Source organism: Panulirus ornatus, chromosome 1, assembly GCF_036320965.1.
Source record: "Panulirus ornatus isolate Po-2019 chromosome 1, ASM3632096v1, whole genome shotgun sequence".
NCBI classification, from domain to species: Eukaryota; Metazoa; Arthropoda; class Malacostraca; order Decapoda; family Palinuridae; genus Panulirus; species Panulirus ornatus.
Window position 1 is genome coordinate 68,091,487 of NC_092224.1, and position 23,487 is coordinate 68,114,973.

The 23,487-nt window shown below is 39.5% G+C and overlaps 1 protein-coding gene across 2 annotated transcripts in view; it reads left to right on the forward strand.

Moving 5' to 3' along the window:
• Positions 1 to 13,762: 13,762 nt before the first annotated feature.
• The window catches only part of LOC139749370 (uncharacterized), a 47,972-nt gene continuing 38,247 nt past the window's right edge, over positions 13,763 to 23,487 (forward strand). The window contains exons 1-2 of one of the 2 annotated variants that reach the window (XM_071663148.1): positions 13,763 to 15,873; positions 17,150 to 17,244. In XM_071663148.1, coding sequence (XP_071519249.1) covers positions 15,840 to 15,873; positions 17,150 to 17,244 — 129 coding nt within the window. In that variant the 5' untranslated portion in view covers positions 13,763 to 15,839. The remainder of the gene's footprint in view (positions 15,874 to 17,149; positions 17,245 to 23,487) is intronic. The other variant, XM_071663157.1, reaches the window with a different exon arrangement.

The following is a 23,487-nucleotide window of genomic DNA, read 5'->3' on the forward strand; positions in this document are numbered from 1 at the left end:
ATGATGATATTTTTAAAGTATTATATGATCATTTACCTTGTATTAACTGAGTATCTATTGGTAACAAATCTAGGTTAGAATATTGTTTGGTCTTCTAAATGAACTTTAATTATGTTGTTAAATGAAGGTTTTAAAAATTATTATCTGATCATTTGCATTGTATTTACTGCATATGTCTTGGTAACTGAGGACATTGATATATTTTCCATGGTTATTTCAAGTATAGAAGTGTTTGAATATGCTATATAGAAGTGTTTGAATATGTTAAGTTTCAGTATTGAAATAGAAAGGTTTTTTAACTGAAAAATACCCTGAACTCATACCTACAATTTTTTGTCTTTAAGAAAAATAGAATTCCTTTAAAACCTCATTATAAGGACAATTTTTCATTAAGAATAGCAATCTGGGGTTAAGATATAATTTGGTTGTCTTTATGACAAATGAAGATGTTTTTAAAGCATTGTCTGAGCATTTGCATTGTATTTACTGGGTACCTATCAGTAGGTAAGAGTATTTTGATATATTTTCCATTATTATTTCAAGTATAGAAGTGTTTGAATATACTAACTTTCAATTTTGAAGTAAAAAATTTTTGAGCTCTAAAATACCCTTAAGTATTACCAATAATTTTTTGTCTATATCTTCGAAACAAATTTCCATACAAACCCCATCATAAGGGCTGTTTTTCACGTTGAATACAAATCTCTGGCTGAAATTTAGTTTGCTTGTCTTTATGACCTTTGAGTATGCTATTAAATGAAGATATTTTTAAAGAATTATCTAATCATTTGCATTGTATTTACTAGGTATCAGTCGGTAACTGAGAGCATTATGATATATTTTCCATTATTATTTTAAGTATAGAAGTGTTTAGATATCGTAACTTTCAATTTTTAGATAGAAATTTTTGAGCTGAAAAATACCCAGCAATTTTTGCCTTTATCTCAAAAAAATAGACTTCCCTTAAAACCTCATTATAAGGGTATATTTTATTCTGAATACAAATCTGGGGTTGATATATAGTTTGGTCATCTTTATGAGCCCTAATTAAGCTGTTAAATGAAGATATTTCTAAAGATGCATGTATGGCTCATGGTTAGGTGCCTGAGGATTGGCAGAATGCATGCATGCATAGTACCATTGTACAAAGGCAAAGGGGATGATTACAGAGGTATAAGTTTGTTGAGTATTCCTGGGAAATTATATGGGAGGGTATTGATTGAGAGGGTGAAGGCATGTACAAAGTATCAGATTGGAGAAGAGCAGTGTGGTTTCAGAAGTGATAGAGGATGGGTGGATTAGGTGTTTGCTTTGAAGAATGTATGTGAGAAATACTTAGAAAAGCAAATGGATTTGTATTTAGCATTTATGGATCTGAAGAAGGCATATGATAGAGTTGATAGAGATGCTCTGTGGAAGGTATTAGGAATATATGGTGTGCGAGGCAACTTGCTAGAAGCAGTGAAAAGTTTATATCGAGGATGTAAGGCATGTGTATGAGTAGGAAGAGAGGAAAGTAATTGGTTCCCAGTGAATGTAGGTTTGCGGCAGGGGTGAGTGATGTCTCCATGGGGTTCTTAGGGAGATGAATGCAAGAGTTTGGGAGAGAAGGGGCAAGGATGCAGTCTGTTGTGGATGAGAGGGCTTGGGAAGCGAGTCAGTTGTTGTTCGCTGATAATGCAGTGCTGATGGTTTATTTGGGTGAGAAACTGCAGAAGCTGGTGACTGAGTATGGTAAAGTGTGTGAAAGAAGAAAGTTAAGAGTAAACGTAAACAAGAGCAAGGTTATTAGGTACAGTAGGGTTAAGGGTCAAGTCAATTTGGAGGTAAGTTTGAATGGAGAAAAACTGGAGGAAGTAAAGTGTTTTAGATATCTGGGAGTGGATCTGGCAGCTGATAGAAACATGGAAGCGGAAGTGAATCATAGGGTGGGGGAGGGGGCGAAAATTCTGGGAGCCTTGAAGAATGTTTGGAAGTCGAGAACATTATCTCGGAAAGCAAAAATGGGTATGTTTGAAGGAATAGTGGTTCCAACAATATTGTATGGTTGTGAGGCGTGGGCTATGGATAGAGTTGTGCGCAGAAGAGTGGATGTGCTGGAAATGAGATGTTTGAGGACAATATGTGGTGTGAGGTGGTTTGATCGAGTAAGTAATGTAAGGGTGAGAGAGGTGTGGAAATAAAAAGAGTATGGTTGAGAGAGCAGAAGAGGGTGCTTTGAAATGGTTTGGTCACATGGAGAGAATAAGTGAGGAAAGATTGACCAAGAGGATATATGTGTCAGGGGTGGAGGGAACGAGGAGAAGTGGGAGACCAAATTGGAGGTGGAAAGATGGAGTGAAAAAGATTTTAGAGTGATTGGGGCCTGAACATGCAGGAAGGTGAAAGGCGGGCAAAGAATAGAGTGAATTGGAACAATGTGGTATATCGGGGTCGACGTGCTGTCAATGGATTGAACCAGGGCATGTGAAGCGTCTGGGGTAAACCATGGAATGTTCTGTGGGGCCTGGATGTGGAAGGGGAGCTGTGGTTTCGGTGCATTATTACATGACAGCTAGAGACTGAGTGTGAACGAATTGGGCCTTTGTTGTCTTTTCCTAGCGCTACCCCACACACATGAGGGGGGAGGGGGTTGTTATTCCATGTGTGGCGAAGTGGCGATGGGAATAAATAAAGGCAGACAGTATGAATTATGTACATGTGTATATATGTATATGTCTGTGTGTGTATATATATGTGTGCATTGAGATGTATAGGTATGTATATTTGCGTGTGTGGACGTGTATGTATATACATGTGTATGTGGATGGGTTGGCCAATTCTTTCATCTGTTTCCTTGCGCTACCTCGCTAACACGGGAGACAGCGACAAAGCACAATAAATAAATAAATAATATATATATCCCTGGGGATAGGGGAGAAAGAATACTTCCCACGCATTCCTCGCATGTTGTAAAAGGCGACTAAAGGGGAAGGCTCAGATTGGGGTGTCTAAATGTGTGTAGATGTAACCAAGATGAGAAAAAAAGGAGAGATAGGTAGTATGTTTGAGGAAAGGAACCTGGATGTTTTGGCTCTGAGTGAAACAAAGCTCAAGGGTAAAGGGGAAGAGTGGATTGGGAATGTCTTGGGAGTAAAGTCAGGGGTTAGTGAGAGGACAAGAGCAAGGGAAGGAGTAGCACTACTCCTGAAACATGCTTGTGGGAGTATGTGATAGAGTGTAAGAAAGTAAATTCTAGATTGATATGGGTAAAACTGAAAGTTGATGGAGAGAGATGGGTGATTATTGGTGCATATGCACCTGGGCATGAGAAGAAAGATCATGAGAGGCAAGTGTTTTGGGAGCAGCTGAATGAGTGTGTTAGTGGTTTTGATGCACAACACCGGGTTATAGTAATGGGTGATTTGAATGCAAAGGTGAGTAATGTGGCAGTTTAGGGAATAAATGGTATTCATGGGGTGTTCAGTGTTGTAAATGGAAATGGTGAAGAGCTTGTAGATTTTTGTGCTGAAAAAGGACTGGTGATTTGGAATACCTGGTTTAAAATGCAAGATATACATAAGTATACATATGTAAGTAGGAGAGATGGCCAGAGAGTGTTAATGGATTACGTGTTAATTGATAGGCGCGCGAAAGAGAGACTTTTGGATGTTAATGTGCTGAGAGGTGCAACTGGAGGGATGTCTGATCATTATCTTGTGGAGGCAAAGGTGAAGATTTGTAGAGGTTTTCAGAAAAGAAGAGAGAATGTTGGGGTGAAGAGAGTGGTGAGAGTAAGTGAGCTTGGGAAGGAGACTTGTGTGAGGAAGTACCAGGAGAGACTGAGTACGGAATGGAAAAAGGTGAGAACAAAGGAGGTAAGGGGAGTGGGGGAGGAATGGGATGTATTTAGGGAAGCAGTGATGGCTTGTGCAAAAGATGCTTGTGGCATGAGAAGCGTGGGAAGTGGGCAGATTAGAAAGGGTAGTGAGTGGTGGGATGAAGAAGTAAGATTATTAGTGAAAGAGAAGAGAGAGGCATTTGGATGATTTTTGCAGGGAAAAAATGCAAATGAGTGGGAGATGTATAAAAGAAAGAGGCAGGAGGTCAAGAGAAAGGTGCAAGAGGTGAAAAAGAAGGCAAATGAGAGTTGGGGTGAGAGAGTATCATTAAATTTTAGGGAGAATAAAAAGATGTTTTGGAAGGAGGTAAATAAAGTGCGTAAGACAGGGGAGCAAATGGGAACTTCAGTGAAGGGGGCTAATGGGGAGGTGATAACAAGTAGTGGTGATGTGAGGAGATGGAGTGGGTATTTTGAAGGTTTGTTGAACGTGTTTCATGATAGAGTGGCAGATATAGGGTGTTTTGGTTGAGGTGGTGTGCAAAGTGAGAGGGTTAGGGAAAATCATTTGGTAAACAGAGAAGAGGTAGTAAAAGCTTTGCAGAAGATGAAAGCCGGCAAGGCAGCAGGTTTGGATGGTATTGCAGTGGAATTTATTAAAAAAGGGGGTGACTGTATTGTTGACTGGTTGGTAAGGTTATTTAATGTATGTATGATTCATGGTGAGGTGCCTGAGGATTGGCGGAATGCTTGCATAGTGCTATTGTACAAAGGCAAAGGGGATAAGAGTGAGTGCTCAAATTACAGAGGTATAAGTTTGTTGAGTATTCCTGGTAAACTATATTGGAGGGTATTGATTGAGAGGGTGAAGGCATGTACAGAGCATCAGATTGGGGAAGAGCTGTGTGGTTTCAGAAGTGGTAGAGGATGTGTGGGTCACGTGTTTGCTTTGAAGAATGTATCAAATATCATTATGATCAAATATCATAATGATGACAAAACCCCAGATTTTTATTCAGCATGAAAAATCCTTATAATGAGGCTTTGAAGGAAATCAAATTATATGAGATAAAGATGAAAAATGCAAGCTCAGGTCATTTTTCAGCTTTAAATTTAGACTTTTTATTCAAAGGAAATCAAATTATATGAGATAAAGATGAAAAATGCAAGCTCAGGGCATTTTTCAGCTTTAAATTTAGACTTTTTATTTCAAAATTGAAACTTAGCATATTTAAACACTTCTATATTTGAAGTTATTATTATTATTATTTTGCTTTGTCGCTGTCTCCCGCGTTTGCGAGGTAGCGCAAGGAAACAAACAAAAGAAATGGCCCAACCCACCCCCATACACAATGTATATACATACACGTCCACACACGCAAATATACACACCTATACATCTCAATGTACACATACATATACACACACAGACACATACATATATACCCATGCACACAGTTCACACTGTCTGACCTTATTCATTCCCATCGCCACCTCGCCACACATGGAATACCATCCCCCTCCCATCTCATGTGCGAGGTAGCACTAGGAAAAGACAACAAAGGCCCCATTCGTTCACACTCAGTCTCTAGCTGTCATGCAATAATGCCCGAAACCACAGCTCCCTTTCCACATCCAGGCCCCACACAACTTTCCATGGTTTACGCCAGACGCTTCACATGCCCTGATTCAATCCACTGACAGCACGTCAACCCCGGTATACCACAGCGATCCAGTTCACTCTATTCCTTGCCCTCCTTTCATCCTCCTGCATGTTCAGGCCCCGATCACACAAAATCTTTTTCACTCCATCTTTCCACCTCCAATTTGGTCTCCCTCTTCTCCTCGTTCCCTCCACCTCCGACACATATATCCTCTTGGTCAATCTTTCCTCACTCATTCTCTCCATGTGCCCAAACCATTTCAAAACACCCTCTTCTGCTCTCTCAACCACGCTCTTTTTATTTCCACACATCTCTCTTACCCTTACGTTACTTACTCGATCAAACCACCTCACACCACACATTGTCCTCAAACATCTCATTTCCAGCACATCCATCCTCCTGCGCACAACTCTATCCATAGCCCACGCCTCGCAGCCATACAACATTGTTGGAACCACTATTCCTTCAAACATACCCATTTTTGCTTTCCGAGATAATGTTCTCGACTTCCACACATTTTTCAAGGCTCCCAGAATTTTCGCCCCCTCCCCCACCCTATGATCCACTTCCGCTTCCATGGTTCCATCCGCTGCCAGATCCACTCCCAGATATCTAAAACACTTCACTTCCTCCAGTTTTTCTCTATTCAAACTCACCTCCCAATTGACTTGACCCTCAACCCTACTGTACCTAATAACCTTGCTCTTATTCACATTTACTCTTAACTTTCTTCTTTCACACACTTTACCAAACTCAGTCACCAGCTTCTGCAGTTTCTCACATGAATCAGCCACCAGCGCTGTATCATTTTTTTTTTTTCCCGGTCTCCCGCGTTTGTGAGGTAGCGCAAGGAAACAGACGAAAGAAATGGCCCAACCCATTCCCATACACATGTATATACATACACGTACACACACGCAAATATACATACCTACACAGCTTTCCATGGTTTACCCCAGACGCTTCACATGCCCTGATTCAATCCACTGACAGCACGTCAACCCCGTTATACCACATTGATCCAATTCACTCTATTCCTTGCCCTCCTTTCACCCTCCTGCATGTTCAGGCCCCGATCACACAAAAGTATCATGGAAAATATATTTTGATGCTCTCTGTTAATGATTGTAAAGGTTATGAAATGAACAAACGTTGTTTTAACCCTAGATTTGTATTCAGCTTGAACAATACTCCATATAATGAGGTTATAAAGGAACTGTCTTTTTCTGAGTTATGCTTCTGCTTTTTTTAATTTGGGCAGAGGATGAGAAAAGAAGTACATGTTCTTTCTTTCTGCCTCATCCACATGTGGACTGCTGGCATTTTTCAGCTCAAACAATTTTTATTTCAAAATTGAAAGTTAGCATATTCAAATACTTCTATATTTGAAATAATCATGGAAAATATATCAAAATTCTCTCAGTTACCGATAGATAATCAGTAGATGCAATGCAAATGATTAGATAACACTTCAAAAAAAATATCTTCATTTAACAGCTTAAATGAAGTCATAATGACTGCCAAACTATATTTTAACCCCAGATTTGTATTCAGCATGAATAACACTCCATACAATGAGGTTTCAAAGGAAATCTTTTTTTCTGAGATAAATATGAAAAAATTTCAGGGTATTCAGCCCAAAAAACATTTTATTTCAAAATTGAAACTTAGCATATTCCAACACTTCTATTCTTGAAATAATCATGGAATATATATCATAATGCTCCCAGTTACCAATAGATATCCAGTAAATATAATGCAAATGATCAGATAATTCTTTGAATTTTTATTTTTTTTATTTTGCTTTGTCGCTGTCTCCTGCGTTTGCGAGGTAGCGCAAGGAAGCAGACGAAAGAAATGGCCCAACCCACCCCCATACACATGTATATACACACACGTCCACACACGCAAATATACATACCTATACATCTCAATGTACACATACATATACACTCACAGACACATACATATATATATACCCATGCACACAATTCACACTGTCTGCCCCTACTCATTCCCATCGCAACCCCACCACACATGGAATACCATCCCCCTCCCCCCTCATGTGTGTGGGGTAGCGCTAGGAAAAGACAACAAAGGCCTCATTCGTTCACACTCAGTCTCTAGCTGTCATGCAATAATGCCCGAAACCACAGCTCCCTTTCCACATCCAGGCCCCACACAACTTTCCATGGTTTACCCCAGACGCTTCACATGCCCTGATTCAATCCACTGGCAGCACGTCAACCCCGGTATACCACATCAATCCAATTCACTCTATTCCTTGCCCGCCTTTCACCCTCCTGCATGTTCAGGCCCCGATCACTCAAAATCTTTTTCACTCCATCTTTCCACCTCCAATTTGGTCTCCCACTTCTCCTCGTTCCCTCCACCTCCGACACATATATCCTCTTGGTCAATCTTTCCTCACTCATTCTCTCCATGTGCCCAAACCATTTCAAAACACCCTCTTCTGCTCTCTCAACCACGCCCTTTTTATTTCCACACATCTCTCTTACCCTTACATTACTTACGCAATCAAACCACCTCACACCACACATTGTCCTCAAACATCTCATTTCCAGCACGTCCACCCTCCTGCGCACAACTCTATCCATAGCCCACGCCTCGCAACCATACAACATTGTTGGAACCACTATTCCTTCAAACATACCCATTTTTGCTTTCTGAGATAATGTTCTCGACTTCCACACATTCTTCAAGGCTTCCAGGATTTTCACCCCCTCCCCCACCCTATGATTCACTTCTGCTTCCATGGTTCCATCCGCTGCCAGATCCACTCCCAGATATCTAAAACACTTTACTTCCTCCAGTTTTTCTCCATTCAAACTTACCTCCCAATTGACTTGACCCTCAACCCTACTGTACCTAATAACCTTGCTCTTATTCACATTTACTCTTAACTTTCTTCTTTCTCACGCTTTACCATACTCAGTCACCAGCTTCTGCAGTTTCTCACATGAATCAGCCACCAGCGCTGTATCATCAGCGAACAACAACTGACTCACTTCCCAAGCTCTCTCATCCGCAACAGACTTCATTCTTGCCCCTCTTTCCAAAACTCTTGCATTCACCTTCCTAACAACCCCATCCATAAATAAATTAAACAACCATGGAGACATCACACACCCCTGCCGCAAACCTACATTCACTGAGAACCAATCACTTTCCTCTCTTCCTACACGTACACATGCCTTACATCCTCGATAAAAACTTTTCACTGCTTCTGACAACTTGCCACCCACACCATATATTCTTAATACCTTCCACAGAGCATCTCTATCAACTCTATCATATGCCTTCTCCAGATCCATAAATGCTACATACAAATCCATTTGCTTTTCTAAGTATTTCTCACATACATTCTTCAAAGCAAACACCTGGTCCACACATCCTCTACCGCTTCTGAAACCACATTGCTCTTCCCCAATCTGATGCTCTGTACATGCCTTCACCCTCTCAATCAATACCCTCCCATGTAATTTACCAGGAATACTCAACAAACTTATACCTCTGTAATTTGAGCACTCACTCTTATCCCCTTTGCCTTTGTACAATGGCACTATGCACGCATTCCGCCAATCCTCAGGCACCTCACCATGAGTCATACATACATTAAATAACCTTACCAACCAGTCAACAATACAGTCACCCCCTTTTTTAATAAATTCCACTGCAATACCATCCAAACCATCCATCCAAAAATATCTTCAGTAAATTAAATGCAAATGATAAGATAATACTATGAAAATATCTTCATTTAGCAGCATAATTAATGGTTAAGAAGGCTGAACAATTTTGTAAATGCAGATTTGTATTCAGCTTGCAAAACACTCCTTATAATCAGGTTTTAAGATTGCAGGGTATTTTTCAGCTCAAAAAACTATTCATTTCAGAATTGAAATTTAGCTTACTCAAACACTGCTATACTTGAAATAATCATGGAAAATATATCAAATTGCTCTCAGCTAACAATATATACCCTGTAAATACAATGCAAATCAGATAATACTTTGAAAATATCTTCATTTAACAGCTTAATTAAAAGTCATAATCACAGGCAAGCTATATTTTGACCCCAAGTTTGTATTCAGCTTGAGAAATACTCTTTATGATAAGGTTTTTAAGAAAATCTATTTTTCTGAGATAAGGACGAAAAATTGCAGGGTATTTTTTAGCCCAAAAAACTTTTTATTTCAAAATTGAAAGTTAGCATATTCAAACACTTCTATACTTGAAATAATAATGGAAAATGAATCATAATGATCTCAGTTACCAAGGGATACCAAGTAAATACAAACCAAATGATCAGATAATAATTTTAAAAAATCTTCATGTAACAGCTTAGTTAAAGATCATAGTGACAATCAAACGATATTTTAAACCCAGATTTGTTTTCAGCATGAAATATACTCCTTGTAATGAGGTTTTAAAGGAAATCAATTTCAAAATATAAACTTAGCAAGTTCAAATGATTCCATACTTGAAATAATCATGGAAAATATATCATGATGTTTTCATTTACAGATAGATACATACAGATAGATACCTAATGCAAGTGATTGATGATTCTTTTAGAAAATATTTATTTAACAGCTTAATTAAAGGTAATAAAGATGACCAAACTATACTTCAACCTCATATTTGTATTCAGCATGAAAAATCCTCCTTTTAATGAGGTTTAAAAGGAAATCTATTTTTCTGGGATGAATATTATTCAGCTGAAAAATTTTAATTTCACAATTGAAACTTAGCATATTCAAAAGCTTCTATACTTGAAATAATCATGGAAAATATATCATAATACTCTCAATTACTGATAGATACTCAATGAATACAATGGAAATGATCAGATAATTCTTTAGAAATATCTTCATTTAACAGCTTAATTAAAGGTCATAAAGATGACCAATCTATATTTTAACCCTAGATATGTATTCAGCATGAAAAATACTCCTTATAATGAGGTTTTAAAGGAAATATTTTTCGTGGGTAAATAAGAAGTGAGTCAGTCGTTCGCTGATGATACAGCGCTGGTGGCTGATACGTGTGAGAAACTGCAGAAGCTGGTGACTGAGTTTGGTAAAGTGTGTGAAAGAAGAAAGCTGAGAGTAAATGTGAATAAGAGCAAAGTTATTAGGTACAGTAGGGTTGAGGGACAAGTCAATTGGGAGATAAGTTTAAATGGAGAAAAACTGGATGAAGTGAAGTGTTTTAGATATCTGGGAGTGGATTTCGCCACGGATGGAACTATGGAAGCAGAAGTGAATCATAAGGTGGGGGAGGGAGCAAAAGTTCTGGGAGCATTGAAAAATGTGTGGAAGTCGAGAACTTTATCTCGGAAAGCAAAAATGGGTATGTTTGAAGGAATAGTGGTTCCAACAATGTTATATGGTTGCGAGGTGTGGGCTATGGATAGAGTTGTGTGGAGGAGGGGGGATGTGCTGGAAATGAGACATTTAAGGACAATATGTGGTGTGAGATAGTTTGATCGAATAAGTAATAAAAGGGTAAAAGAGATGTGGTAATAAAAAGTGTGGTTGAGAGAGCAGAAGAGGGTGTTTTGAAATGGTTTGGTCACATGGAGAGGATGAGTGTGGAAAGATTGACCAAGAGGATATATGTGTCAGAGGTGGAGGGAACGAGGAGAAGTGGGAGACCAAATTGGAGGTGGAAAGATGGAGTGAAAAAGATTTTGAGTGATTGGGGCCTGAACATGCATGAGGGTGAAAGGCGTGCAAGGAATAGAGTGAATTGGAACAATGTCGTATACCGGGGTCGACGTACTGTCAATGGATTGAACCAGGGCATGTGAAGCGTCTGTGGTAAACCATGGAAAGTTCTGTGGGGCCTGGATGTGGAAAGGGAGCTGTGGTTTCGGTGCATTATTACGTGACAGCTAGAGACTGAGTGTGAACAAATGTGGCCTTTGTTGTTCATTCCTAGCGCTACCTCGCGCACATGAGGGGGAGGGGGTTGTTATTTCATGTGTGGCGGGGAGATGGGAATGAATAAAGGCAGACAGTATGAATGATGTACATGTGTATATATATGTATACGTTGAGATGAATAGGTATGTATATGTGCGTGTGTGGACGTGTATGTATATACATGTGTATGTGGGTGGGTTGGGCAATTTCTTTTGTCTGTTTCCATGTGCTTCATTGCTAACGCGGGAGACAGCGACAAAGCAAAATAAATAAATAAATAGATAAAGGTAAATAAGAAAAAAAAGCAGGGTATTTTTCACCTCAAAATCTTTTTATTTCAAAATTGAAATTTAGCACATTCAAATACTTCTGTACTTGAAATATTCATGGAAAATATATCAAAATCCTATCAGTTACCAATAGATACCCAGTAAATACAGTGCAAATAATCAGTTATTACTTTAAAAATGTCTTCATTTAACAGCCTAATTAAAGTTCATAATGATGACCAAACTATATTTCAACCCCAGATTTGTATTCAGCATGAAAAATAGTCCTTATAATAAGGTTTTAAAGGAAATCTATTTTTCTGATATAAAGATGAAATATTGCAGAATATAGTTTTCAGGGTATTTTTCAGCTCAAAAACCTTTCCTTTTTCAAATTATAAACTTGTCATATTAAACACTTTTACTATTGAAGTAATCTTCGAAAATAATGCTCTCAATTCCGATAGATATCCAGTAAATTTCAAAATATAAACTTAGCATATTTTATCCCTGGGGACAGGGAAGAAAGAATACTTCCCACGCATTCCTCATGTGTTGTAGAAGGCGATTAAAGGGGACGGGAGTGGGGGGCTGGAAACCCTTCCCTCCTTATATTTTAACTTTCTAAAAGGGGAAACAGAAGAAGGAGTCACGTGGGGAGCGCTCATCCTCCTTGAAGGCTCAGACTGGGGTGGCTGAATGTGTGTGGATGTAACCAAGATGAGAAAAAAATGAGAGATAGGTAGGATGTTTGAGGAAAGGAACCTGGATGTTTTGGCTCTGAGTGAAACGAAGCTCAAGGGTAAAGGGGAAGAGTGGTTTGGGAATGTCTTGGGAGTAAAGTCAGGGGTTAGTGAGAGGACAAGAGCAAGGAAAAGAATAGCACTACCCCTGAAACGAGTGGTGGGAGTATATGATAGAGTGTAAGAAAGTAAACTCTAGATTGATATGGGTAAAACTGAAAGAGGATGGAGAGAGATGGGTGATTATTGGTGCATATGCACCTGGGCATGAGAAGAAAGATCATGAGAGGCAAGTGTTTTGGGAGCAGCCGAGTGAGTGTGTTAGTAGTTTTGTTGCACAAGACCGGGTTATAGTGATGGATGATTTGAATGCAAAGATGAGTAATCCAAAACTTGCAAGTTGCAATCCACGGGCGCTAAGGCATGACAGTTATCTGGCCTCTTGGCTGCAGCATCCTCCAAAATCTCCTTATACTCCTCCTCTCGCAAGCCGTGAGCAAATACATGGTTAACCATATCGGCAACATGCTGGTCAATGCCATCAGACACCTCATCCACAGGACCGTAAGCCCTGGCGCGCTGCAGAACACTGTCAGGTCGCCCGTCATTCTGAGAAACACAATCATCACTGGAAAGGTAATGCTCAGCTGGAGTAAAGCCCGAAAAACCTGTGGGCGAGCGCGAGGGAGGCACCACCTGGCTAGAAAGGCCAATGTTTACATCGGCGGCCGCCGCGGCGTCATCAGCCCCCCTACTGGGGCCTAAGTTCCTTTTCTCCTTCAATTTCTCCACATCAACACGTAAAGCAGCCAAAGCGTCCATCACCATGTTCCAGGGCGGCGCAGATGCCTCACCCCGTGAGGTAGAAGGCAAGGAACGTGTGTGCTGGGAAGCAAAGTCACCGCCATCACCAGTTACGTGACCATGGGGCCTATTGGTACCGCCCTGAAGAGCCTCCCGCTGAGAAGGGCTGCTCCTGGAGCTAGTCCTATGCGAGGAGCCTTTCCTCACATGCATGGCATGTTCAGAATCGCCCTCCTTACTCGACCTCCGTATGCCCGGGACATCCGACATGGCGGCGGCGATAGCAAGGCGGCGGTGCAGGTCAGTGTGAGAGTCGTCAACTCCACGAGTGCATCAACAACGCACTTCTCTCCCCGCTCCTTAACGGATCACGGGTGGTGTTGCAGCCAGCCCCAAACTGGGTGACAGGCTGTAGCAAAGCCTTTCCGCTCCAGAGGGATCACGGGAAGAAGGCTGCCAAGCTCGCAGCTGCAGGAAACCGTTTGGACGGCGCGAAGGAAGCACAGCAACTGGTGACGTATAGAGGCAAAGCGTATCGATGGGAAAGCGACCTCTAGCAGAGGTGTGATTTGCTGACGTAAAATCATGATCTGTGCTTGAAAACTTTGAGCTACTGAAAAAATTAGATAAAAGAACTTCTGTGAGGACTATGAGATCAGAAACCTTTTAAAAGAAGCAGATTTTGTAATTTTTTGCTGGAAATGAAAACCAGAAAAATATAAAGTTTCAGATAACTTTGAAAGGTGCCAGGAGTACAGGATTAGAGTGTGCATTTTTATAAAGTGGTTTAAGTTCCGACATAATGAAGGTGTAAACATTTCTGGGGAGATGCTTAGTGAGCAGGCCAAAGTTTTTCATAGAGAACTAAAGCTAGACCATGACTGTGAATATTTGCACGGATGGCTACACAAGTTTAAGTGGAGACATGGAATTTCAGTACATACGTGTGTGGTGAAAAGCGTAGTGCTGACACAGAAGCTGTGACAAAGTTTGTAGATGAATTTGCAGTCAGTGGCAGCAGAGAACTTGGCCCTAGAACACCCTGTATTGGCGTCATATGCCTCTAAAAATCCTTGCTCAAGATATTAGGGGAGTCTATCTGGGGAAAGGATGCTAAAGATAGGGTAACAATGCTTGGCTGCAGGAATACATGAAACCAAACTTATGGTGATTGGTAAGTGTTCACCCAAGGGCCTTTAAAGGGGTGAAAATTCTTCCACATATCTATCGTAGTACTTAAAAAAAAGGTGAATAACAAGTGAACTTTTTCTTGAATGGTTTGAAAATTACTTCGTGCACAATGCTAGAGGACACTGTAACTGCTGGCTTCAATCCAAAGTGTAGAGATATTTTTGATTTTAGATAATTGTTCAGCACACCCCAAAGCAGAACTTTTAATGAAATACAATGCTTTTGGTTTATACCTCCCTCCTAACTGCATCTCTCTGATTCATCCCGGTGACTAGGGCATATTCCGTTAATTGAAATCTAAATACAGATTGTAGCTCACGCACCATTTCCTTGTCACTTTGAATAATGGGAAGCTACCTGCAGATTTCGTGAGGGAATTTAACTTAAAAGATATGGTATGGTCCTTAGCTTCTACCTGGAATAAAGTTGAGAAAAGTACACTTCAAGATTGTTGGCACAAAGTGTGGCCAAGCTTAATGTATCTGGACAAGGAAAGGAATGAACTTGACTTCTCTGGATTTAGAGTTTCTAGTGATAAGATATTGATCCAAGAATTGGTTGAGTATGCTAGGAGTATGACTAACCCAAAGTGTTTTGCAGTAACCTAAGAGATTGCAGAGGAAAACCTAGAGGAATGAATGAACATTGATCATGATGAGCCTGTTGTTTATCAATCAACTGATCAAGAAATCAAGGAGATGGTTCAGCAAGGTGAGAAGAAACAAGATCTTGAAGAAAGTGCAGAGGAAAACAGGGAAGTGGAAGAAGGAATTCCTATTGATAAATGTAACCAGATAATGAGAGATTTAATTGCAGGACTGGAGCAAAGGCCAGAATATGAAATTATGTCTGTTTATTTGATTTAGAAGATTAACTAAGGAAAAGCCAAAGTACGAGAAGCAAACTGCATTGCAACAGTGGTTGAAGAAGATTGTTAATAACACTGCCAAAGCTCATTCCAACCTAGAAAATCCGCTTCCCTGAACTTCCTCTGCCCCAAATTTGCAACTATCTGCTGACCATGCTGATCTTGATGTACTTCTGATGTAATCTGATGTAACATTTTTTGTGGTCTGGCAATGGCCAGTCCAAAGGTTGGCAGATTACAGAGATACAGCCGGTACAAAAAAAAAAGAAAAAAGTCATATTCTTGTACTGTGGTACTCCCAAAAGAAACAAATGGTTATGTTGACAGTGAATACAAACTTATAATCACCTTATTCCCTGCATGTTTTAGAAGGCAACTAAAGGGAACAGGGGTGGTATGCTTCTCATATTTCATTTTCTAAAAGATGGAACAGAAGTAGCAGCCAAGTGGGTAGTGCTCATCATCCTTGAAGTCTCAGGCTGGGTTGTCTAAATGTAACCAAGATGGGAAGAGAAGAGAGATAAGTGGTATGATTGAGGAAAGAAACCTGGATATTCTGCCACGTGAGTGAAACAAAGTTCAACATTAAAGGGGAAGAATAGTTTAGAAATGTCTTAGGGGTAAAGTCATAGGCTGGAAGGAATAGCTCTACTTAAGAAGCAGAAATTGTATGAGGGTTTGAAAGAATGTAAGGAAGTGAACTTTAGCCTGATATTGGTAAAACTGAAAGTGAGTGGCAGGAGATGAATGATTGTAGTGCTTATGCACTTGGGCATGAGAAGAAAAGTCACAAGAACAAATATTTTGAGAGCAGCTGAGTGAGTGTTTCAGCAGTTTTGATGTAAGAGACTAGATATTAATGATGGGTGATTTGAATGTGGTGAATAGTGTGGCACTTAAGGGTATACATATGGGGTGTTCAGTTTTATGAATGGAAAAGGTGAACTGCTTGTAGAGTGGTGTGATGCAAAAAGACTGGTTATTGTATTATATATTATATTATATTATACCTAGTTTAAAAAGTTTTGCACTTACATTAAGTTTCAATGTGTGTGTGTGTGTGTGTGTAAACTACAAATGCTGTTGTATGTGAATATTGAGAAATATGTAGCAGAGAGATAATGGAGCTGAAGTGTTTGTGATTGATAATTTAGGATATAGAAACTCTTGTTATGAAAATCATGTTAGCACCATAATAATGTTGATTAAAAAATAAGAGAAAACTTCAAATGTTTTGGTTCACTTAAAGAAAAATTTCTCCAGTGCTATTCATGGTCTGTAATGCAATTTCTTTGAATAAGTATAATCCTATAATTATTCTATCTATTTCTTTTGTTCTTAACCCTTTCATATGCCACATACATGTAGGTTTCCTCTTATGGTTTAGTTCCCTTCATTTTCCTTACTTCCTCTTTTAATGTTAGCAGAATGTAACTGCATCTTACCTTTTGAGGCAAAACCAACTTGCATAGTTCCTTTGCTTATGTTTTAAGCATTAGTGCAGGCTGGATATACAGAACAACAGAAGTGTTTGAGGAAAATTTTGCATGAACTGTTATGTTTTACATTTTGGAATAAAGTTGATTTGATAAGTACAATTAGATAAAAGTATTGTTAGTATTGTTCATCGATAAGAGGGTTTAAGTCATAGTTGTAGGAGAGATGTGAAAATATAAATCTATTGAGTTTTCACCACCAGCTATAGCTTTTTGTAGATATTAACACTAAGTATTACATGTATTTTTCATCGAATATGCTTTTGAGTTACCTTAGATATATATTTCTCTTATTTGCTTTTGAATCTTGTGTATAAACCTTCTTAAATCTTTATATCATCAGAGTATACGTGGGTCGATGAAGACTATTTACATGAACTGTGTGACCCTGGTGGAAGCGACTTTGATTCAAACTCCTCTGCCCTCGTTCCTCAACAGGTAAAGTCTATCAGTATGCATTAAAGTTGATTTTAACATAGGTATGTTACTACAGCATTGGAAAGGAGCTCAACATCATAAGTATACAATTGAACTATTTTTTGTAGTAAGTAACATGTAGATAGCCCATTTCACATCCAATATCATGTAACTGATCTTGTTTCAAGCCAAAACCACATGGCTGGAAATGTTTTAGGGCTCTTTCAGTAGTTAGTGGGGACATTTGGCTCTATGAAAAGTGCAATAACACTTATAATGTCAATCAGTGGGAGGAAATTAGAAGTGTTTAAGGTTAGGCTAGAAAAACTTACCAAGTCTAACCTTGGAGGGAGGCAGACAGTTTTGATAGAAGCTGCCATTAGGATGCTTGATAAGTCAAATTTAGATTTTTATTTTGACTTTGAAGGATTTTTGTTGTTAAGAAGGGAGGCTTTAGAGAAGGGCTGAGGGATGAAACAGTTGGGATCTCTCCCATGGTGTAGCGGTTGGCATTCATGATTGTGATGCATTCGTAGGCCACCCAGGGTCAAGCGCATAGGTTCGAATCCTGGTTGCAGCAGTCATCCCAGATGTTCATCCACCCCTTGGGGTTGGTTAATAAGATGGGTACCTGGCTCAGGCTAGTGTATAGAATCCCTCCCCTGCTGTGTTGACTTCAGGTTCAGAAAAGCACTTTGACTAATTCTAATATTTTATCTTAACCACTTTGCTCAACTCCCAGAACACTCTCAAGCATCACGCATCGACCTGTGTCGATTTTAGGTTCAGAAAAGCACTCCAACCTAATTGAGTATTTTATCTCAACAACTTTTTTCTACTCCCAGGATGGCCTCAAGCACCACAGGTCCGTACCTGTGTTGATTTTGGGTTCAGAAAAGCCTTTCGACTCATTCGAATATTGTATCTCATCAACTTCGTTTGACTCCCAGAACGCCCTAAAGCATCACAGGTCCGTATCCGTGTCGATTTTAGGTTCAGAAAATCACTCCAACTCATTCGAGTATTTTATCTAAAAAAGTTCATACGACTCCCAGAACACCCTCCAGCACCACAGGTCCATACCTGTGTCGATTTTAGGTTCAGAAAAGCACTCCAACCTAATTGAGTATTTTATCTCAACAACTTTTTTCTACTCCCAGGATGGCCTCAAGCACCACAGGTCCGTACCTGTGTTGATTTTGGGTTCAGAAAAGCGCTCCGACTCATTCAAATATTGTATCTCATCAACTACGTTTCACTCCCAGAACGCCATGAAGCACCACAGGTCCATACCTGTGTCGATTTTAGGTTCAGAAAATCACTCCAACTCATTCGAGTATTTTATCTAAAAAAGTTCGTACCACTCCCAGAACACCCTCCAGCACCACAGGTCCATACCTGTGTCGATTTTAGGTTCAGAAAAGCACTCCAACCTAATTTAGTATTTTATCTCAACTTTTTTCTACTCCCAGGATGGCCTCAAGCACCACAGGTCCGTACCTGTGTTGATTTTGGGTTCAAAATAGCACACCGACTCATTCGAATATCATTTGTCATCAACTTCCTTTGACTCCCAAAATGCCCCAAAGCACCACAGGTCTTTACCTGTGTCAATTTTAGGTTCAGAAAATCACTCCAACTCATTGGAGTATTTTATCTAAAAAGCTTCGTTTGATTCCCAGAACACCCTCCAGCACCACAGGTCCGTACCTGTTTCTATTTTAGATTCAGAAAAGCACTCCGACCTAATCGAATATTTTATCTCAACAACTTCTTTCTACTCTCAGGATGGCCTCAAGCACCACAGGTCCGTACCTGTGTCGATTTTAGTCTCAGAAAAGTGCCCTGAATCATTTTGGTATTTTATCTCAACTACTTTATTTGACTGCCTGGATGCCATAAAAGACCACAGGTCCATACCTGTGTTGATTTTAGTCTTAGAAAAGCACCCTAAATCAACCTGATATTTTATCAAAGCATTTTTGTTTTACCACCTGAATGCCAAAAAGCACCAAAGGTCTGTACCTATCTCAATTTTAGGCTTAGAAAAGCACCCTGAATCACTTTTGTATTTTATCTCAACAACTTCATTTTACCACTTTGATGCCAAAAAACACCACTGGTCCATACCTGTGTGTATTTTCGTCTTAGAAAAGCACCCTAAATCAATCTGATATTTTATGTCAACAACTTCATTTGACTGCCAGGATGCCAAAAAACACCACAGGTCCGTACCTGTATTGGTTTTAGTTTGAGAAAAGGACCCTTACTAACTCCATTGTTATATCTGAAATCGTTCATTTCACTGCCTGGGTGGCAAAAAACACCACAGGTCCGTACCTGTGTCGATTTTAATCTCAGAAAAGCGTCCTGAATCATTTTGGTATTTTATCTCAACTGCTTTTTTTGACTCCCTGGATGCCAAAAAACACCACAGGTCTGTACCTGTGTTGATTTTAGTCTTAGAAAAGTACCCTAAATCAATCTGATATTTTATCTAAGCATTTTTGTTTTACCGCCTGAATGCCAAAAAGCACCAAAGGTCCGTACCTGTGTCAATTTTTGGCTAAGAAAAGCACCCTGAATCATTTTTGTATTTTATCTCAACTTCATTTTACCGCTTTGATGCCAAAAAACACCACAGCTCCGTATCTGTGTGGATTTTGAGCTTAGAAAAGGCCCCTGAATCACTTTGGTATTTTATCTCAACAACTACATTTTACCACTTTGATGCCAGAAAACACCACAGGTGTGTCGATTTTAGTCTCAGAAGAGCGCCCTGAATCATTTTGGTATTTTACCTCAACTACTTTATTTGCCTGCCTGGATGCCAGAAAACACCACAGGTCCGTACCTGTGTCGATTTTAGTCTTAGAAAAGCACCCTAAATCTGATATTTTATGTCAACTACTTCATTTCACCGCCTGGATGCCAAAAAACACCACAGGTCCGTACCTGTGTCGATTTTAGTGTGAGAAAAGGACCCTTAATAACTCTAGTGTTATATCTGAAATCCTTTATTTCACTGCTTGGTTGGCAAAAAACATCACAGGTCCATACCTGTGTCGATTTTAGTGTCAGAAAAGTGCCCTGAATCATTTTGGTATTTTATCTCAACTACTTTATTTGACTGCCTGGATGCCATAAAAGACCATGGGTCCATACCTGTGTTGATTGTAGTCTTAGAAAAGCACCCTAAATCAATCTGATATTTTATCGAAGCATTTTTGTTTTACCACCTAAATGCCAAAAAGCACCAAGGGTCCGTACCTGTGTCAATTTTAGGCTTAGAAAAGCACCCTGAATCACTTTTGTATTTTATCTCAACTTCATTTTACCACTTTGATGCCAAAAAACACCACTGGTCCATACCTGTGTGTATTTTCGTCTTAGAAAAGCACCCTTAATCAATCTGATATTTTATGTGAACAACTTCGTTTGAATGCCAGGATGCCAAAAAACACCGCAGGTCCATACCTGTGTCGGTTTTAGTTTGAGAAAAGGACCCTTACTAACTCTAGTGTTATATCTGAAATTGTTCATTTCACTGCCTGGGTGGCAAAAAACACCACAGGTCCATACCTGTGTCGATTTTAGTCTCAGAAAAGCGCCCTGAATCGTTTTCGTATTTTATCTCAACTACTTTATTTGACTGCCTGGATGCCATAAAACACCACAGGTCTGTACCTGTGTCGATTTTAGTTTTAGAAAAGCACCCTAAATCAATCTGATATTTTATCTAAACATTTTTGTTTTACCGCCTGAATGCCAAAAAGCACCAAAGGTCCGTAACAGTGTCAATTTTAGGCTTAGAAAAAGCACCCTGAATCACTTTTGTATTTTATCTCAACAACTTCATTTTACAGCTTTGATGCCAAAAAACTCCAGAGGTCCGTACCTGTGTGGATTTTAGGCTTAGAAAAGACCCCTGAATCACTTTGGTATTTTATCTCAACAACTTCATTTTACCACTTTGATGCCAAAAAACACCACACGTTCGTACCTGTGTCGATTTTGGTCTCAGAAAAGCGCCCTGAATCATTTTGGTATTTTATCTCAACTACTTTATTTGACTGCCTGGATGCCAAAATACACCACAGGTCCGTACCTGTGTCAATTTTAGGCTTAGAAAAGCACCCTGAATCACTTTTGTATTATATCTCAACAACTTCATTTTACCGCTTTGGTGCCAAAAAACACCACAGGTGTGTGTATTTTCATCTTAGAAAAGCAACCTAAATCAATCTGATATTTTATGTCATCAACTTCATTTGACCGCCTGGATGCCAAAAAACACCATAGGTATTTTATGTCAACTTCATTTGACCGCCTGGATGCCAAAAAACACCATAGGTGCGTACCTGTATCCATTTTAGTGTGAGAAAAGGACCCTTAATAACTCTAGTGTTATATCTGAAATCCTTCATTTCACTGCTTGGGTGGCAAAAAGCATCACAGGTCCGTACCTGTGTTGATTTTAGTCTCAGAAAAGCGCCTTGAATCATTTTGGTATTTTATCTCAACTACTTTATTTGACTGCCTGGATGCCAGAAAAGACCACAGGTCCGTACCTGTGTTGATTTTAGTCTTAGAAAAGCACCCTAAATCAATCTGATATTTTATCTAAGCATTTTTGTTTTACCGCCTGAATGCCAAAAAGCACCAAAGGTCCTTACCTGTGTCAATTTTAGGCTTAGAAAAGCTCCCTGAATCACTTTGGTATTTTATCTCAACAACTTCATTTTACCGCTTTGATGACAGAAAACACCACAGGTCCGTACCTGTGTGGATTTTAAGCTTAGAAAAGACCCCTGAATCACTTTTGTATTTTATCTCAACAACTTCATTTTACCGCTTTGATGCCTAAAAACACCACAGGTCCGTACCTGTCTGGATTTTAGGCTTAGAAAAGACCCCTGAATCACTTTGGTATTTTATCTCAACAACTTCATTTTACCACTTTGATGCCAAAAAACACCGCAGGTCCGTACCTGTGTCGATTTTAGTCTCAGAAAAGCGCTCTGAATCATTTTGGTATTTTATCTCAACTACTTTATTTGACTGCCTGGATGCCAGAAAACACCACAGGTCTATACCTGTGTCGGTTTTAGTGTGAGAAAAGGACTCTTACTAACTCTAGTGTGATATCTTAAATCGTTCATTTCACTGCCTAGGTGTCAAAAAACACCATAGGTCCTTACCTGTGTCAATTTTAGTCTCAGAAAAGCGCCTTGACTCATTTTGGTAATTTATCTCAACTACTTGATTTGACTACCTGGATGCCATAAAACACCACAAGTCCGTACCTGTCTGGATTTTAGGCTTTGAAAAGCACCCTGAATGACTTTTGTATTTCATCTCACCAACTTCATTTTACCGCTTTGATGACAAAAAACACCACAGGTCCATACCTGTGTTGATTTTAGGCTTAGAAAAGCACCCTGAATCACTTTTGTATTTTATCTCAGCAACTTCATTTTACCGCTTTGATGCCAAAAAACACCACAGGTCCGTACCTGTGTTAATTTTAGGCTTAGAAAAGCACCCTGAATCACTTTGGTATTTTATCTCAACAACTTCATTTTACCGCTTTGATGCCAAAAAACACCACAGGTCCATACCTGTGTGTATTTTAGTCTTAGAAGAGCACCCTAAATCTGATATTTTATGTCAACTACTTCATTTGACCGCCTGGATGCCAAAAAACACCACAGGTCCGTACCTGTGTCGATTTTAGTGTGAGAAAAGGACCCTTAATAACTCTAGTGTTATATCTGAAATCCTTTATTTCACTGCTTGGTTGGCAAAAGACATCACAGGTCCGTACCTGTGTCGATTTAAGTCTCAGAAAAGTGCCCTAAATCATTTTGGTATTTTATCTCAACTACTTTATTTGACTGCCTGGATGCCATAAAAGACCACAGGTCCATACCTGTGTTGATTGTAGTCTTAGAAAAGCACCCTAGATCAATCTGATATTTTATCGAAGCATTTTTGTTTTACCACCTAAATGCCAGAAAGCACCAAGGGTCCGTACCTGTGTCAATTTTAGGCTTAGAAAAGCACCCTGAATCACTTTTGTATTTTATCTCAACTTCATTTTACCACTTTGATGCCAAAAAAACACCACTGGTCCATACCTGTGTGTATTTTCGTCTTAGAAAAGCACCCTTAATCAATCTGATATTTTATGTCAACAACTTCATTTGAATGCCAGGATGCCAAAAAACACCGCAGGTCCGTACCTGTGTCGGTTTTAGTTTG